We start from the raw sequence: 15,326 nt of genomic DNA, 5'->3' as shown, positions 1-15,326 counted from the left end.
TTTTTTAAATAGTTTTTATAGTTCATTAGCAGTGTGTAAAATTATTAGTGTTGCAGTAATTGTGATGCTCTTTGCATGAAAAAAAAAAAGTGTTCCATTAAAATTTCACTTTTTCTTTGTAAATTGCGATGTTTACTTAAAGTGCAGCAAAAAAAAGTATTTGGCATCCAGGAATCCATTAAACCCCAAGTATGTGGCAGTTTAAGGCTTAAAGCCACAAGATGCTGTCGAAACGCCCTGCACCTTCTAAGGCTTCTGGCAATGAAAACACGCTTGCATGAATTACAGTACATTTAGCGGTAACATCGGTATTTTACATTCTAGCACTGCAGGAGACATAGCAGTATACGGGTTTACCTCTACGTTCTTTTTTTTTAGGTAATGTATTAAGCTGAGTTTGAAATTAAATTAAACTGTTTTGGGGGAATATTTAGGGTTTAAACTATAAAAATAGGCATTTTTTTAACCACATCCAAAATTCGTGGTTTTTCACAATTCGCCTGTGCTCTGGGAACGTAACCCCCACAAAATTTGGGGGTGTACTATACACACACACAGAGTATACACACATATATATATATATATATATATATATATATATATATATATATATATATATATATTTGCAGTTGGAGATCCACAAAGGGAGAAAAAACGAATCATGTATCATAAAATAGTTTTTATTCCTGAGCTTTCAACCCCTGTCAGGGGTCTTCATCAGAGGATAATGCTTAGATTTACAAGAATCAAAGGCAATATATAGCAACACATTCAGTGGGGGGTGGGTGGAGGTGACTAAGTCAGTATATATATATATGTATACATACACACACACACATACACAATTCTACTCATAAGTTTACATACTCCAGCACAATTTGTAAAATATCAGCCTTTGTCTGGAAAATATAAGTAATCATGCAGAAAGCTTTTTTTTTAATTAGGGAGTGTGCTCAGACAAAGCAATTTATTATCACATAATTGTGTGTACCTTTTATAAATCAAAATGGTAACTGAAATCACCAAAATGGGCCTGATGAAAAATTTACATGCCCTTGAATGCTGGGCCAGATATACACACAAAAGGGGACGCACACATCTTAAGGGTAATTATGGGAGAGTGTCCACACCTGCAACTCCTTTGATTGTAATCAGTATCTGTATATACGTAAATAGTCAATTTAAATTCACGCAGAACTGCACTGACTTTGCCGGATAGCAAGCCATGGGGAAAGCAAAAGAACACTCAAAGGACCTGCAAGAAAATGCTACTTAAATTGAACAAAAAACAGAAAAGGCAACTGGGTTCTATACAAAAGTGGCATGTGCACTCCCACTTATTTAATAATCATGCACGACTGTCTGGTGATTGTCCACTTAACTGTCTGCTTAGATGCATCAGCATGTTGGGTAATCTACTTGATAGTTTCGCCATTAAATCACTGCAGAATTTTTACTGTTACTGACACATTTCTGTTTTCTTCTGTCTTCAAAAGTACTCAGCTCTAAGGACCTACGGGGTGTTTCCTACATTGCCTCTTTACATTCCCCGCAAACCCACCATCTTCTCCTCATTACGCAATGGTTTAGAGAATTCATTTTACCCTCATTTCTCTACAGTGAGAATATCTTTAAAAGGTTTACAGATTCTATTGAAATAACATGTAGTAGCATATCATGCAGGGTTAAAATTAAGTATCAGTTTTGCTAAACACTTTTGCAAATTCTATGAAAGTACAACAGAGGCAAGGAAATATATCACAATGGATTACATACTCTATTGTATCACACTTTCCTAAATAAGTCACAAAGTAAAAGATTAACTTCATTGCCAGGTGGTACAAGTAAACACAAAACATAAGATAAATATTTCATTAGTAAAAACAATTTCAGACATTTTTTGATCTAAAATAGTTGAGGCATTACGTTTCCATTTTAAATATACTTACTTATTATTTGAAGGAAGCAGGGAGAGCAGTGAAAGGGCTGAAAGTTTTCTTCTTTCTGGTTGGGTAATGTTATCCATTCTGTCAACCCACATTTCTATTAAACTGCCCAACAGATGATCAATCTATATATTAAAAAAATTATGTTATTCTTAAAATGCACAAGGTAATATTTAATCATAATAGCTGAATTAATTCCTTTATTTTAAGTTTAATTTGGATTTTTGCAAACCTCAATTTTGGGATTATTTTTGACAGTAACATCTCTTTTGAGAAACATTAATTCTGTGGTCAATAGTTGTTTTTTCCAGCTTAGTCTTTTAGCCAAGGTTAAGCCTTTTGATCTCCTGGGAATCTTGACAGAGTTACTCATGCTTTTATCTTTTCTTGGCTTGATTACTGTAACTCATACTATGGCATTAGCAAGTCCCTGATATGCAGGTTGCAGTTGGTTCAGAATGCTGCTGCTCATTTTTTTTTGTCAAGCCAACCAAGTGAACTTCTATATCTCATATATCATCTACACAATATTCATTAGCATTTTAAATATTCTAAACAAAGCTATAATTTGCAAATGTTTAAACATGGGATTATCATTTAGTAGCCCATGTGCAAGTTTTTTATAACTCTCCAAGCTGTCCTCCAGCACAGTTTAGGCATATATTAAAATTTGTTAGAATCTATAGCTATCAAACATCTGTAAAATCAGACATGTGCAGACAGTCTGAAAGAGTCAGATGCTAAAGTCAGGTCAATGGGGCTTGAAAGGCAGCTGAGAGAATTCACAACAAAATTTAATAATTTACTCTGTGTTTGCCAGAGCCCACACCTTACAATTCAGTGAAGTGGGATGAGTGGAAAGGCTCCCATTCAAAAGAAAATTACATTTTAAATGGCTTGAAACCAGTACAAAAAGAACAGGCGGAGGAGGCCTTCACCCAGCTTACATGCCTGTTGTTTCACTCTTAATTCTACTTCATTAAAATAATAGACATAAAATATACAGTTGTGTTATGTCTGTGTCATCTATTGATTAATCAATAAGATAGGGATATATGATCAGTCTGACTAACACCATACATCACCTAACTCTGGATATTTTCTGTCAAGACACAAACACAATGTGCAGCAGTTGTATTTGACAGAGGTACCCATTTGCAGAATTAAATAACATTATCCATTGATTTATTACTAGCATGCTCTAATAAAACAGTTGTAACGCATGAATGAATGCATTGTTTTGCTTAGCTAGTTTCCTTACAGCTTGAAGAGGACACCTGCTGCATATTCATGATGAACTTGTAAACAGGTATTTTCCTTTTGTGATAAAGGTTTGCTTTCAAGGCCTACATTTTTCTGTCCTGGGTCTTAGATAGTGGTGATTCTGAAGAAAGGGACATCTCATACTGTATTCTTTTATCATGCTCATCGTTTCATTGCAAAACAGACAGGTCAGAATTATGGCATTATAAAGACATACTTTAAGGTTCATTCATCATTGAAATGATGGTTCTCAGTAACAATTTTCCTCTTAAGACATTTTGTCAAAGACAATTTTGCAAGCTAACTTGCAAAATTAATTGGGTACAACCACTAAGGATTTTTTTCAGTGGCAGAATTTTTTACTAGAAATTCTACAGAAGAGTTTTACTACAGCCAAACAAACAAACATTGCTATAAGAAGATATAAAAACCTGTCTAATCCAATACATTATAGAAAAAGTTAAGATCCATTATTCTTAGTTAACACTAAAAATCTCATATCATTGCGGATTTTCATGAAAAAAAAATGTATCTAAACGATCAAGGGGTAAACGTTAACATTATATAAAGTTATTGTCTGTTTTTACCTGCATTATTATCAATCTTTAATATTGTTTTTTGTATCAGTAAGGTGCTGCTGGAGTATGTGAATTTCCCCTTGGGATTAATAAAGTATCTATCTATCTAATCATTATTTATATATCATAATTAAAATTAATTTAGTCTACCAACAGAAATACGTCAGACAAAAACTACTATATTAGATGCAGAACAAATTATTTTAGCATTAATATACTTTGGATAATAATGTTAAAAACTTCATCATCAAACAGTAGTTTCAAACTTAGCAAAATATCTTTGTAATTTATCATGCTCCAAAAGCTAGTTATTTCCTTCACCTTGGGACTCCATGCTAAATGCTGCAAAATGAATCTGAATATGTTTTAATTCCAATACCTACTGGCCAAAAAAAAAAAAAAAAATTGCTAGCAAAGTCCTCACAAACATTGATTCACACAGAATAGGAATAAACAATATTAGTGGCAGTTAGCTAAGATCTCTCAAAATTTCCTTGCTTTAATTAAGGGATTTAATTCAAAAAGTTTCCAGTAATTGCTTACTGCATAAATGAAAACTGGGCGGCACGGTGGCGCAGTGGGTAGCGCTGCTGCCTCGCAGTTGGGTGATCTGGGGACCTGGGTTCGCTTCCCGGGTCCTCCCTGCGTGGAGTTTGCATGTTCTCCCCGTGTCTGCGTGGGTTTCCTCCGGGCGCTCCGGTTTCCTCCCACAGTCCAAAGACATGCAGGTTAGGTGGATTGGCGATTCTAAATTGGCCCTAGTGTGTGCTTGGTGTGTGGGTGTGTTTGTGTGTGTCCTGCGGTGGGTTGGCACCCTGCCCAGGATTGTTTCCTGCCTTGTGCCCTGTGTTGGCTGGGATTGGCTCCAGCAGACCCCCGTGACCCTGTGTTCGGATTCAGCGGGTTGGAAAATGGATGGATGGATGGATAAATGAAAACTACTGTATGTATATAATCTTCTGCTTGAAAATATATAATTAAGTTTATGACAAAAAATATCAGCTTTCATATATTTTATATAAATCTATTATATATATCTTTATTTAACACATCAGTGATGCATTGGTTAGTAATACTACTTCACTGTTCAATGGCATTGAGTTTGAACCAGTTACTGGAACTTCTGACTACTGTCTGTTAAAAATGAATGCCACAAAATCATGCAACAGAACACACACCTGACTGCATGCATATATATCCCCTGTATTGAGATCCATTAGGACCATTGTACCACCACTGTGATTTCAAACAGAGTAACCATCAGGTAAATACAGTAAAACATTGCTAAAATGCAGTAACATTTTGCTTCCAACTGGCATAATACAGAGCAAAAAAATAAGAGGAGGGTGTATTATAGCTGGACTGATTTCGAAAGAAAATAATTCACTGTCTCCAAGCTGTTCATTAAAATGCATCAGTTTTATGGGAAGAATTTAAAAGAAGATCATTTTGATGAGCCCAGCCATAGGTTAAAAAATAACTTGGAACCAGGCAATAATGTTACCAGAAAAAGGATGAAACTATAAATATGAATTTGTGGAATATGAAATGGATTCTGCCTCAGATTTAGGCAGTCCAGGAGCTCTAAGAGCTGGGCAGCAGAATAATTAGAGGGTGTGTCCACATGAATGTTCAGATCTCCAAGAATCAGTACATTTGATGATGTTGTACAGAAAGATGAGAGCAGCTCTTTCATTTCTGTAATGAAATCAGGGTGTTGTTTTGGTGGTTGGTAAATAAGAAGTATTGTTATGAAAAGTGGATGCTTGCAATTAATTGCCAGGCATTCAAAAGTTGAGAATTTAGGAAGGGAGAGAAGTGATAATTGAAAACCTATCTACAGCCAGACCACTGCCACGTCCAGAGCTGCAGGCCTTTTCGAGGTAGATGTACACAGCAGGGTAGAACTCGTTGAAAACTGAGTATACAGTGGAACCTTGGTTTGCGAGCATAATTTGTTCCGGAAACGTGCTTGTAGTCCAAAGCACTCGTATATCAAAGTGAATTTCCCCATAAGAAATAATGGAAACTCAGATGATTTGTTCCACAACCCAAAACTATTCATATAAAAATGATTAATACAAAATATAAAGTAAAAATACATAAAACAAATTAACCTGCACTTTACCTTTGAAAAGAATCATGGCTGGTGTGAGTGAGTTTCTAAACTCTTGTGGGATTCCGCCCAAAGGGACGACACGCGGAAGAGCGTCCCAAAGCAATCGCAGTCTCCCAGCACTGTAGCAGTTCGCCATAAAAGCGAATCGGAAAAGATCGCGGACATGCTATAAGCGCCTGCCGTTGATAGGTGATACAAGGAACAAGGAACATTATAAATGCGCACGGCCCTGCCTGACTGCTGTGTCTGTTTCAAGCTGAATAAAGCTGGTGTTGCTAAAGTACTGACACTCAGCTTTGTGTTTTAGTGTGCAAGATGGGGACTCGCATGTCACAGCGAACACGCGCGCGAGCACGCACACACACACACACACACACACACGCACACACACACACACACAAGCGCGCGCACACACAGTCACAATGCTAATGCTGTAGTAAACAGTATACGCTCGTACGGATGTTTACTATGAGTGAGGCACGCCGACTCAGACGGAGAATAGGATACAATTGCCCACAATCCCGCAGCGAGAGAGAGAAGAACCAGCTCAGTTGTGATCACATGACGCTCAGCAGACAGAGTATACATACTACTCGTACTGCAAGACCTCGCTCGTTTATCAAGTCAAAATTTATTAAAAATTTTTGCTCGTCTTGCAAAACACTCGTAAACCAAGTTACTTGCAAACTGAGGGTCCACTGTACATCGGATTTATGCCAGGTCAAACAAATAATGTCAATCCCCCTGTCTACAATGAGATTATAAATTAGACAGGCTTTATTTGTCAGGGACTGAACATTAAAAAGTTCAATTTTGATGTTTAGCGAGGTGTTGCTTTTAACCAGAGGACGAAGAAAGCTGACATCCACTTCAGGCTTTCCGTCTCGCCTGGACCGCCACCGAGCAGTGTTTTTAGTCTCCGTGGTAATGGCGCTTGGATGACATGTTCGGGCTGCCACGGAGCGAGGTGCTGCTGACCACAAGGACGGAATGGAGCTCCTGGTCTTGACGTAAACAAACTGCCGACCAGATCCCCTATGGACATAGCGGGGACGACGGAGGAATCCAAGTTGTTTGATGACTGTGATTGTTCAGCTCCAACAGTTGCGATGGCAGATACCGAAGCATGCCGGCGAGCGGAGGAGATATGGCCCCGATGTAAATAGTCGGCTATAGTCCTTATGTGAACAGTTGGACAGCTGTGGTGCAAATTGCAAAGGACTCCAGAAGCAAGACAATCACCAAGATCCCAATGACAGAGCCGACATTCAGAAAATGTAATACGGACCGATACAGGCCAGCACTGATGACACAGTGCAAGTCGGGGCAACAAATGCCACAGGTAGGATTTCTCCAAAAGCAACGATACTAAACACTGTAAGGCGTTAACAGCAAATTACATCTGCTAAATGCTAAAGTTCTGTATAGTATCCAGAAAACAGCTACAATCAAAATGACATTCAAGTAATAAAAATACTTAAGTAATGAATATAGTGTGGAGAAGCGGTGAATATATATAATGCTATCAGAAACTAGCAATATTTTTTTAAAAAAAGTAAATCAGTTTTTGATGTTCCAGAAAAAAAGACAGTATAGACTCAGAAATAATTAAACCCTCATTAGGGGCAAAACTGAATTTCAATTTACTTTCTGGCATTTACAAATTCAGTCATGGATTGTGATTGGGGCACTGAAGCTGTGGATTCAGTAATCACAGTGCTTCGATCAGACAATTTCATGGAAAATGTATTAAGTCCAAAAGTTGAATACTCCCATGGTTGTATTTTAGAAAAAGGAACAACTATACAGGAAGATATTTCTTGGATTTCTCCAAATGCACTTGTGCAGTGGTGGAGTAACATACACATGAACAATTACAATGTATATGTAGGTAAATACTGCGGTGGGTTGGCACCCTGCCCAGGATTGGTTCCTGCCTTGTGCCCTGTGTTGGCTGGGATTGGCTCCAGCAGACCCCCGTGACCCTGTGTTCGGATTCAGCAGGTTGGAAAATGGATGGATGGATGTAGGTAAATAGAGTTTCTGCAACGTTCACATATCAAAGGTCTCCCCATCTGAGAATATTCAAAAGGAAGGGGAAAAACTTTTAGAAGAAAATTTCATAGCCATAATTTCCTTTCTTTATACTATTATATGGGAATGAAATAACAACAAAAATCAGAAACAATAATCAACGAACAATTATGTGCATCATATCAATAGGTTTATGAATAAAAAACAAAAAAAAAAAACAGAGAATAAAATCCATTTTGAAATTTCAGGAAGCCACTAACAGTTTTATTAAAAACTTTGTTTGCTTTTTACTCCTAATTCATTGGGTTTAACAACATCAAACAGTGCATTTACTTGGAAAATTATTACTGTTGAGGGCAAAGTACATAATTTTTAGAAGACTTCAGCACTACCCATGATTAGCCTGACAATAAAATATCCTTAGGAGAGAACATCCTTAGTTTTATAACATATATTGGATTTTTTTTAAACTACATGTTAAGCTGGAAAGAACAATTGTTTAAAATATAGTTATTTTTATGATCATTTTTTTATTTATTTAATACAACTTATAAAAATACATTGTAATGCATTAAGAGAAACAAAACTCAAGACAGTACCCACCCATAGATATAAAGGATAAAGCTTTCCAAATCGACCTACCCACCAAACCTTCCAACACTCCATTTTTAACCCCAAAGAGAGGGAGACCAGAGAAAGAGGGGATCTAGCTGGCTAAGATTACTTCAGGACACCATTCATAACAAAATAAACAAACAAACAAGAAACCAATAAATGTCTGCTTCTCCACGGTCATAGATTGAATACCTCAAGGATGGTCAGATATGAAAACCTCTCAATACAGTATATATTAATAAAAACTAAAAACAAATATGCATATTTACCTCTTGATGACACTCAACTGCCATTTCAGACAGAAGTGAGGAAAAATAACTTGGATTTTGCAGCAGAATTCTTCCTATTACTCCAAGATATGTTGACATTACTACAGGGTACCTCTAAAACATAAAAATAAATGACATGTTAACATATTCAAAAAAGTTACCAACTAGCAATACAGCTACAAGCAGGACCTGACAAATGTTATTTTGTACACATTTGTTGAAGAATTTACTTTTATGATCAAGTGCACACAAACTAGCAAAAGAGGGTGAGGCATCCAAGCACCCCAGGCAATCTGACCCTAAACTGTACTGTCCGACTTTGGTCTATTCCAGGCCCCAAAAATAAGAAACAAGCTTTTAAAGTTCAAAATACTTTACATGTCCCAAAATATGCCAATATTCGTTGCAAGAGAAAGAAAAAACATAAAACTTTTGGCTTGAGATACAACTCCAAATACAGTCTATATAAAAAAAGATTTATTTAAATGTAATCAAAAAAGCAAAACATGGAAAAACAAGAAAATGGCAAAAGGTTTGCCTAAAATGGCAACTCACTGCAAACAAGTCCTATTCTGAAATTCAAAAATTGTGAACTCCAGACAGAAGCAAAAATTTCAAGAGCCACAAAAAAATAATGCTCACCAATAATGCACTTCTCAAAAAACAATCACACATGGAACCACAGAAGGCTGAGGGCAGTCCTTCAGCAATGACATCAGGGTGGCCACCTCAAGAGGTTCCACCCACAAAACATAAAGAACAAAAGACAACATGTAATACACAGACCAATATTCACAAAATTTACATGCCTGAAATAAACACATGAAAAATAACCGTTTAGAATAAACAAAAAAGGAAAATAAACATAAACGAGGAAGCACACCCTGGCTGTAACATAACACTGAAAAACAATATTGACCTAAATAGCATGCTCTTCTCAAAGAGTTTTCTAATTTTCTTAAATAATGGTTGAGTGGAATCAACGACGTCGACTACAAAAAATCATTGACGCAGATTTTTTATTGTTGACACGTCATAAACAGAACCTTCAATAGAGGCTCCAGTCACAAAGAACCACATTAGTTTTTGTAACTGCAATGCACTACATGAAGGTCTGGGGCAGTATCGTTTGTTATTGTTTGTCAAGACTGCACCCAGTCCTACCAATGAAGAAGAACGTCTGAGGAGAAGAAGAATGTAGAGGAAAATAAACATGGTTGCAATGGCGAGTCAGATAGAGGAGGGGGAAGGAGATGGGAAAAAAATTGAGACAGAAACTTTCTAAAGTATGCAAACACTTCACCAAAAAAAAAGTTGAATGCAGATTATGCAAAGCGGAGCTTTCTTTTCACTGCAATACCACCGCGATGCATGAGCATCAGAAATGCAAGCATCCCGGAGCTGTGATGCTGCCGTCTCTTGAGAGGTAAGTTTTAGCAAGTAACGTTAGTGTCGCGTGTTAACGTTGATGTTTGTACTATAATGTGTATATCAAGATTTCCACAATGATAGTTAACCCTTAGACCGACACATACTTGGGGATTAATGCACCCCTGGACGCCAAATACTTTTTAGCTGCACTTTTTAAGTAAACGTAACAATTCACAAAGAAAATGTGAAATTTCAATGGAACGCATATTTTTTTTCATGCAAAGAGCATCACAATTACTGCAACACTGATCATTTTACACACTGCAAATGAACTGTAAAAACTATAAAAAAAATTACTGCAATAATCTATTATTATATGTTCAAGGTGCAACTGAAGCCATTGATGAAATTCAGTAAATCGCCGTGCCAACTACGCTAGAACTGGCTGCACACAGAGGTAAGTGCTGACGCTTGCAGGCTAGTCTAGTGCTGTGGCTGAATTCCAGGGACAGTGATGCTGCAAGGCGCCAGTGGTCATGAGCTGGCTGCTCAACGAATATACGGCACTGACTGATCAGCTCCGGCGTGCTGGCAAATTGCTTTGTGAAGCGACTATAGCTGGGTGCGGCATTCAATGAATGTATGTCGCCGCATATACTCGGCTTTGGCGTGCTCCCAAATTGCACAGGAAACCGACTGCAGCCAGTTGTGGCGTTCAACAAATGTACTTTTCCGAATATACTCGGCTCCGGCGTGCTGGCAGATTGCGGTGGTAAATGGCAGTTTAAAGGTTAAGTGATTATAATTTCAGTTATGTTTGCTAACGTGTTTGGAGCTATAGTAAACGAGTGAATAGGAGTAGCTGAGCCGTCCTAGTTTTTTTTTTTCTTTTTTCATATAATATTTGAGTTCATATGAATAGTAAACCATCTCTAATTAATGTCAGGTAACTTGTGTTTTGGAGTATATCAGTAATCAGCTTGTTACATATTTTAGTCCGTTATTTTTTTATTTTGGCATAATACAGTACATGATGTGATAAACTACAACACTCTTCCTTCAGAGTGTTATGATTAAAACATCTTTCTCTGTCTGCAAAATCATTCTTGTGTATTCCTGCTACCTCTACTCCCTCTGAACGTTTCTTCTCAGGAGCTGGGAACATTGTCTCAAAGAAGAGAACCAGCCTCACACCAGAGCATGTCGAAATGCTCACGTTCCTGCACTGCAATCAGGAATACATGAACTGAATATTTTATAAACTGTACATTGTTTTATTTTATTTGAATTGAAGCTTTATTTAAACTTTTGGACTTTAAGACACACCAGTGGCCATTTTTGGTTAAGTTAAATGCACTTTTTTTGTTTAAAGACTATGTGCACTTTAGTTTGTATTGTTTAATGTATTTCTTTTTTATTGTGATGGCCACACTAATATAAAACATCTGATTATTTTCAAATTCATATGTTTCGCTGATTATTTTAATTTGATTATTATTAATTTTAGTCGTGTTAATGCAGAGACATCAGGGTGACATTCACAGGTGGACAGATGTGAGCAGATGAGGTAAGACATGCACTGGAGCCCAGAACAGGATGTGCAACCACAGGTCGCAGGCATCAAAATAGTCAGGCATGAAATAATCATGACTAATCGACTACCAAAATAATCATTAGTTGCAGCCCTATTACTGGGTATGACAATCAATACATATCAATCAATATAATATTAAATAAAGTCTGCATAGCTAGCCACTGGAAGACATACACAAAGCACTGGAACTCTGTTGTTATAGTACTTTCCCTTTTACCCTAATAACTGCTTTTATTCTGGTTAATAACTTCAAGCCTGCTAAAGCTATGTAAATCACATTTTAGAAAAGGCAGGTAAAGTTTTTCATGTAATATGTAGTTTCTGCCCAAGGTCATCTGTTTCATCATGTACTTTTCCTGTTGAGTAAAACATCATGCAAAGTACACTAGATGGATGTTTAGAGTTGGTAAAAATTATTAAAGACATGTTGCTCAATTGCCTCACAGTTAGGAGACCCGGGTTTGCTTCCCGGGTCCTCCCTGCGTGAAGTTTACATGTTCTCCCTGTGTCTGCGTGGGTTTCCTCTGGGTACTCCAGTTTCCTCCCACAGTCCAAAGACATGCAGGCTAGGTGCATTGGCGATTCTAAATTGTCCCTAGTGTGTGCTTGGGACAAACCCCCTGCCTGGGGTTTGTTTCCTGCTTTGCGCCCTGTGTTGACTGGGATTGGCTCCAGCAGACCCCCATGACCCTGTAGTTAGGATATAGCGGGTTGGATATTGGATGGATGGATGAATATTGCTCAATGACACAAAGAGCCTGTCAGTATTGCATATTCTATACTCCAAGCATAACTCCTCCAAAGACTATTTCATCATTATTACTTGAGCTGAAAACTGCTCCCACGCTATTAAGCGTGATGTCTTGCAGTCTACAATTAAATGATTACTGAAGTAAGAAGTTTAAAAGTTATCAAAAAAATAAACCTTCCTGTTGCTTGTTATTAAGGTTATGCTCCAGTTATAACATCTCTTGCATTACTTAGCATGTTCATGATACTGCACTCCCTTAGAAAGTTCAAGATAAGAATCCTTTGATGTTATAGAATAACATGAATATCCAATATATTATTTAAATTTCCAAAATAAAAAGTTCAAAGAAGTGAGGCATCTATCACTTGGTTTTAGTTATATTGAAACTAGAGTCAATCCTCTACTTTTTCAAGGGTAACATGGCAAAAAACTGCGCCAACGTCAAAGACGTGAATGTTAATTTCACTGAACCTATGGAAAAGAAGAGGTTAGGTTCCTGTGACAACCAAAAAATTGTAACCTTGTGTCTGAGATTGCTAAACACTTTTCTTCATAGAATTATTTTCCAAAAACATTATTTTTGATAACATGCACTCTTCAAAAAATTGGTAATATGCAAAGCATTTCTTCCCACTTGTCATTCCCAAGAATTCTGTGACCTTGTGTGCTATCACATCCCGCATCGATTATTGTAATTCCCTACTGGTAGGTACTCCTTCTAATCTTATATCACAGCTCCAGCTTATTCAAAACTCAGCTGCAAGAGTCCTTACTCAAACCAGCAGCAGCGAGCACATCACACCCATCCTGCTCCGTCTTCACTGGCTCCCTGTGTCTTACAGAATTGAATATAAAATCCTACTAATAACCTACAAAGCCTTAAATAACCTTGTGCCAAACTACATCACTGACCTTCTCCATCACTATGTGCCTGCCCGCCCACTAAGGTCCTCTGATTCTGGCAATCTTGTTGTGCCCCACACTAATCTACACTCCATGGGTGACAGGGCCTTCAGCTGTATAGCGCCCAGACTCTGGAATGACCTACCGAAATTAATCAGGTCAGCTGACTCAATGAATTCTTTAAAAAAACAACTCAAAACTCATCTTTTCAGGAAGGCTTATAGCTCCACTTGACTTTATTACCCTTCTCTCAGTTTACCTCTCTGTCAAGATGCTCACGTAACCTGTATGTGTGTGTGTGTGTGTGTAAGACTACCAATTATGTTGTCTGTTAGGCTTTTTCTCTGAATTCACTGTCGTAATCTTCTTTATTTATTTATCTGGTTTGTACAACGCTATATACTGTATACCCTGCCGTTCTTTCTTATATTCTGTAAGTGACTTGAGCATGGGAAAGGCGCTATATAAATAAAATGTATTACTATTATTATTATTAATATTTTATTAAAAAAAAAAACACACACATTGCTATTAGAAGAGGCTTTACATCTAACACCCTGTCCATAGCTTGAAGATTACTGGAGAGCATGAAGGACTCACCAGCTTGAAGTAATCCTTCATGTGCTGCTTGAGATCTTTAACTCTAGAATCTGTGAAGCCTGCAAAAATATTTGTAATGCTTGCCCACGTTAATTTTACTCACACCTCCTCATCACTGCATTAATTGCGCACCAATAGTGCCTTTGTTTTGCAAATGAGGCAATCGGCCACAAGCACTCAGCCTGCTATCCCATCCTCCATGGAGGCAGTTTAAGTCAGACACAAAATTCTCACAGCTGAAGTCTGTTTATTTGGGAATGACGTGTCTGGAATTGCATAGGAAAATAAAATATCGTTATTTGAAATACATACATTTCATGTGAGTTCCGTGTCTACAACGATCTGTGTAAATTTAGAAAGACATTTCTTGCAAGGAAACCCATACTTTAAAGAAATTTTTTCATATATTATATAGTAACAGCAACAAAATGTTGATGTGAAGTGTGTAATGTGTGAAGACTGAAGTCCAAATAGAAAATAAACACTTTCACGCAAGGTATAACAAAACAAGTGTGCTTTTATTTGAGAAAAAAAGAAGAAAAAGAAATTGTGCAATTTACATGTTGCTGTCAATGTGTAAAAACTGAAACCCAAATATCAACTGATACGAAGTAAACAAGTTTGCACTACTGTATGTGTGTGTTTGTGTCTTTTACAGTAGAAATGTTGTGGTTTCACAGATATCTGCTTTGCTGGTGCAGGGGTAAGAACTGTTGCTTCATAATCTAGACGTTGTTGGTATGATCCCGGATCCTCCCGGCATTTAGCTCTTTGATTGGTGGCCTGCTATAATTGTTACTATCATATAATAAAAACGTAAATTTGATTTGAATCTCAAACAAATCAACAATACAAGTGTGCTTTTACTCAAGAATAAAACTGAATAAAAACCCAATAAAAAAAAAAACTTCACATAACAGCACACTTGTTTCATTATACCATATCTTTACTTGAAAACTATCTATGTCAGATCGAGGGGGAGCATTAGCGTGACAAAGAGAATAAAACAAACACTAACTTTTACATGTACCAAAACTTTACATTGGCTGTTAAGAATCTAACTTGTGTGCAAGGGACTTACACTATACTTTGGGGGCATAATTGCAAAATAAATATTGATTTATTTAAGCAAAATAATGAAAATATGCAACAAATGCACAGGGAGCTCTTTAATTTAAAGAGGTAGAGAGAACAAGACAGGTGAAGCACCAGAAGGATGATTGCTGCTCCCAAAACTGCATGCATCGCATTAAGTTACTCCATTGCTCCACTGATTTTTTTTT

The 15,326-nt window shown here is 37.2% G+C and overlaps 1 protein-coding gene across 1 annotated transcript in view; it reads right to left on the bottom strand.

Annotated features, from left to right (window-relative positions):
- Nucleotides 1-15,326, bottom strand: part of ipo11 (importin 11) — a 311,838-nt gene that overhangs the window by 48,716 nt on the left and 247,796 nt on the right. The window contains exons 26-27 of the mRNA XM_051929691.1: nt 8,825-8,938; nt 1,950-2,071 (exon numbers count right to left, since the gene is read on the bottom strand). Coding sequence (XP_051785651.1) covers nt 1,950-2,071; nt 8,825-8,938 — 236 coding nt within the window. The remainder of the gene's footprint in view (nt 1-1,949; nt 2,072-8,824; nt 8,939-15,326) is intronic.

Source organism: Erpetoichthys calabaricus, chromosome 7, assembly GCF_900747795.2.
Source record: "Erpetoichthys calabaricus chromosome 7, fErpCal1.3, whole genome shotgun sequence".
Classification (NCBI taxonomy): domain Eukaryota; kingdom Metazoa; phylum Chordata; class Cladistia; order Polypteriformes; family Polypteridae; genus Erpetoichthys; species Erpetoichthys calabaricus.
Note: the sequence above shows the minus strand (reverse complement) of the source record. Positions and strands in the feature narration are given on the sequence as shown.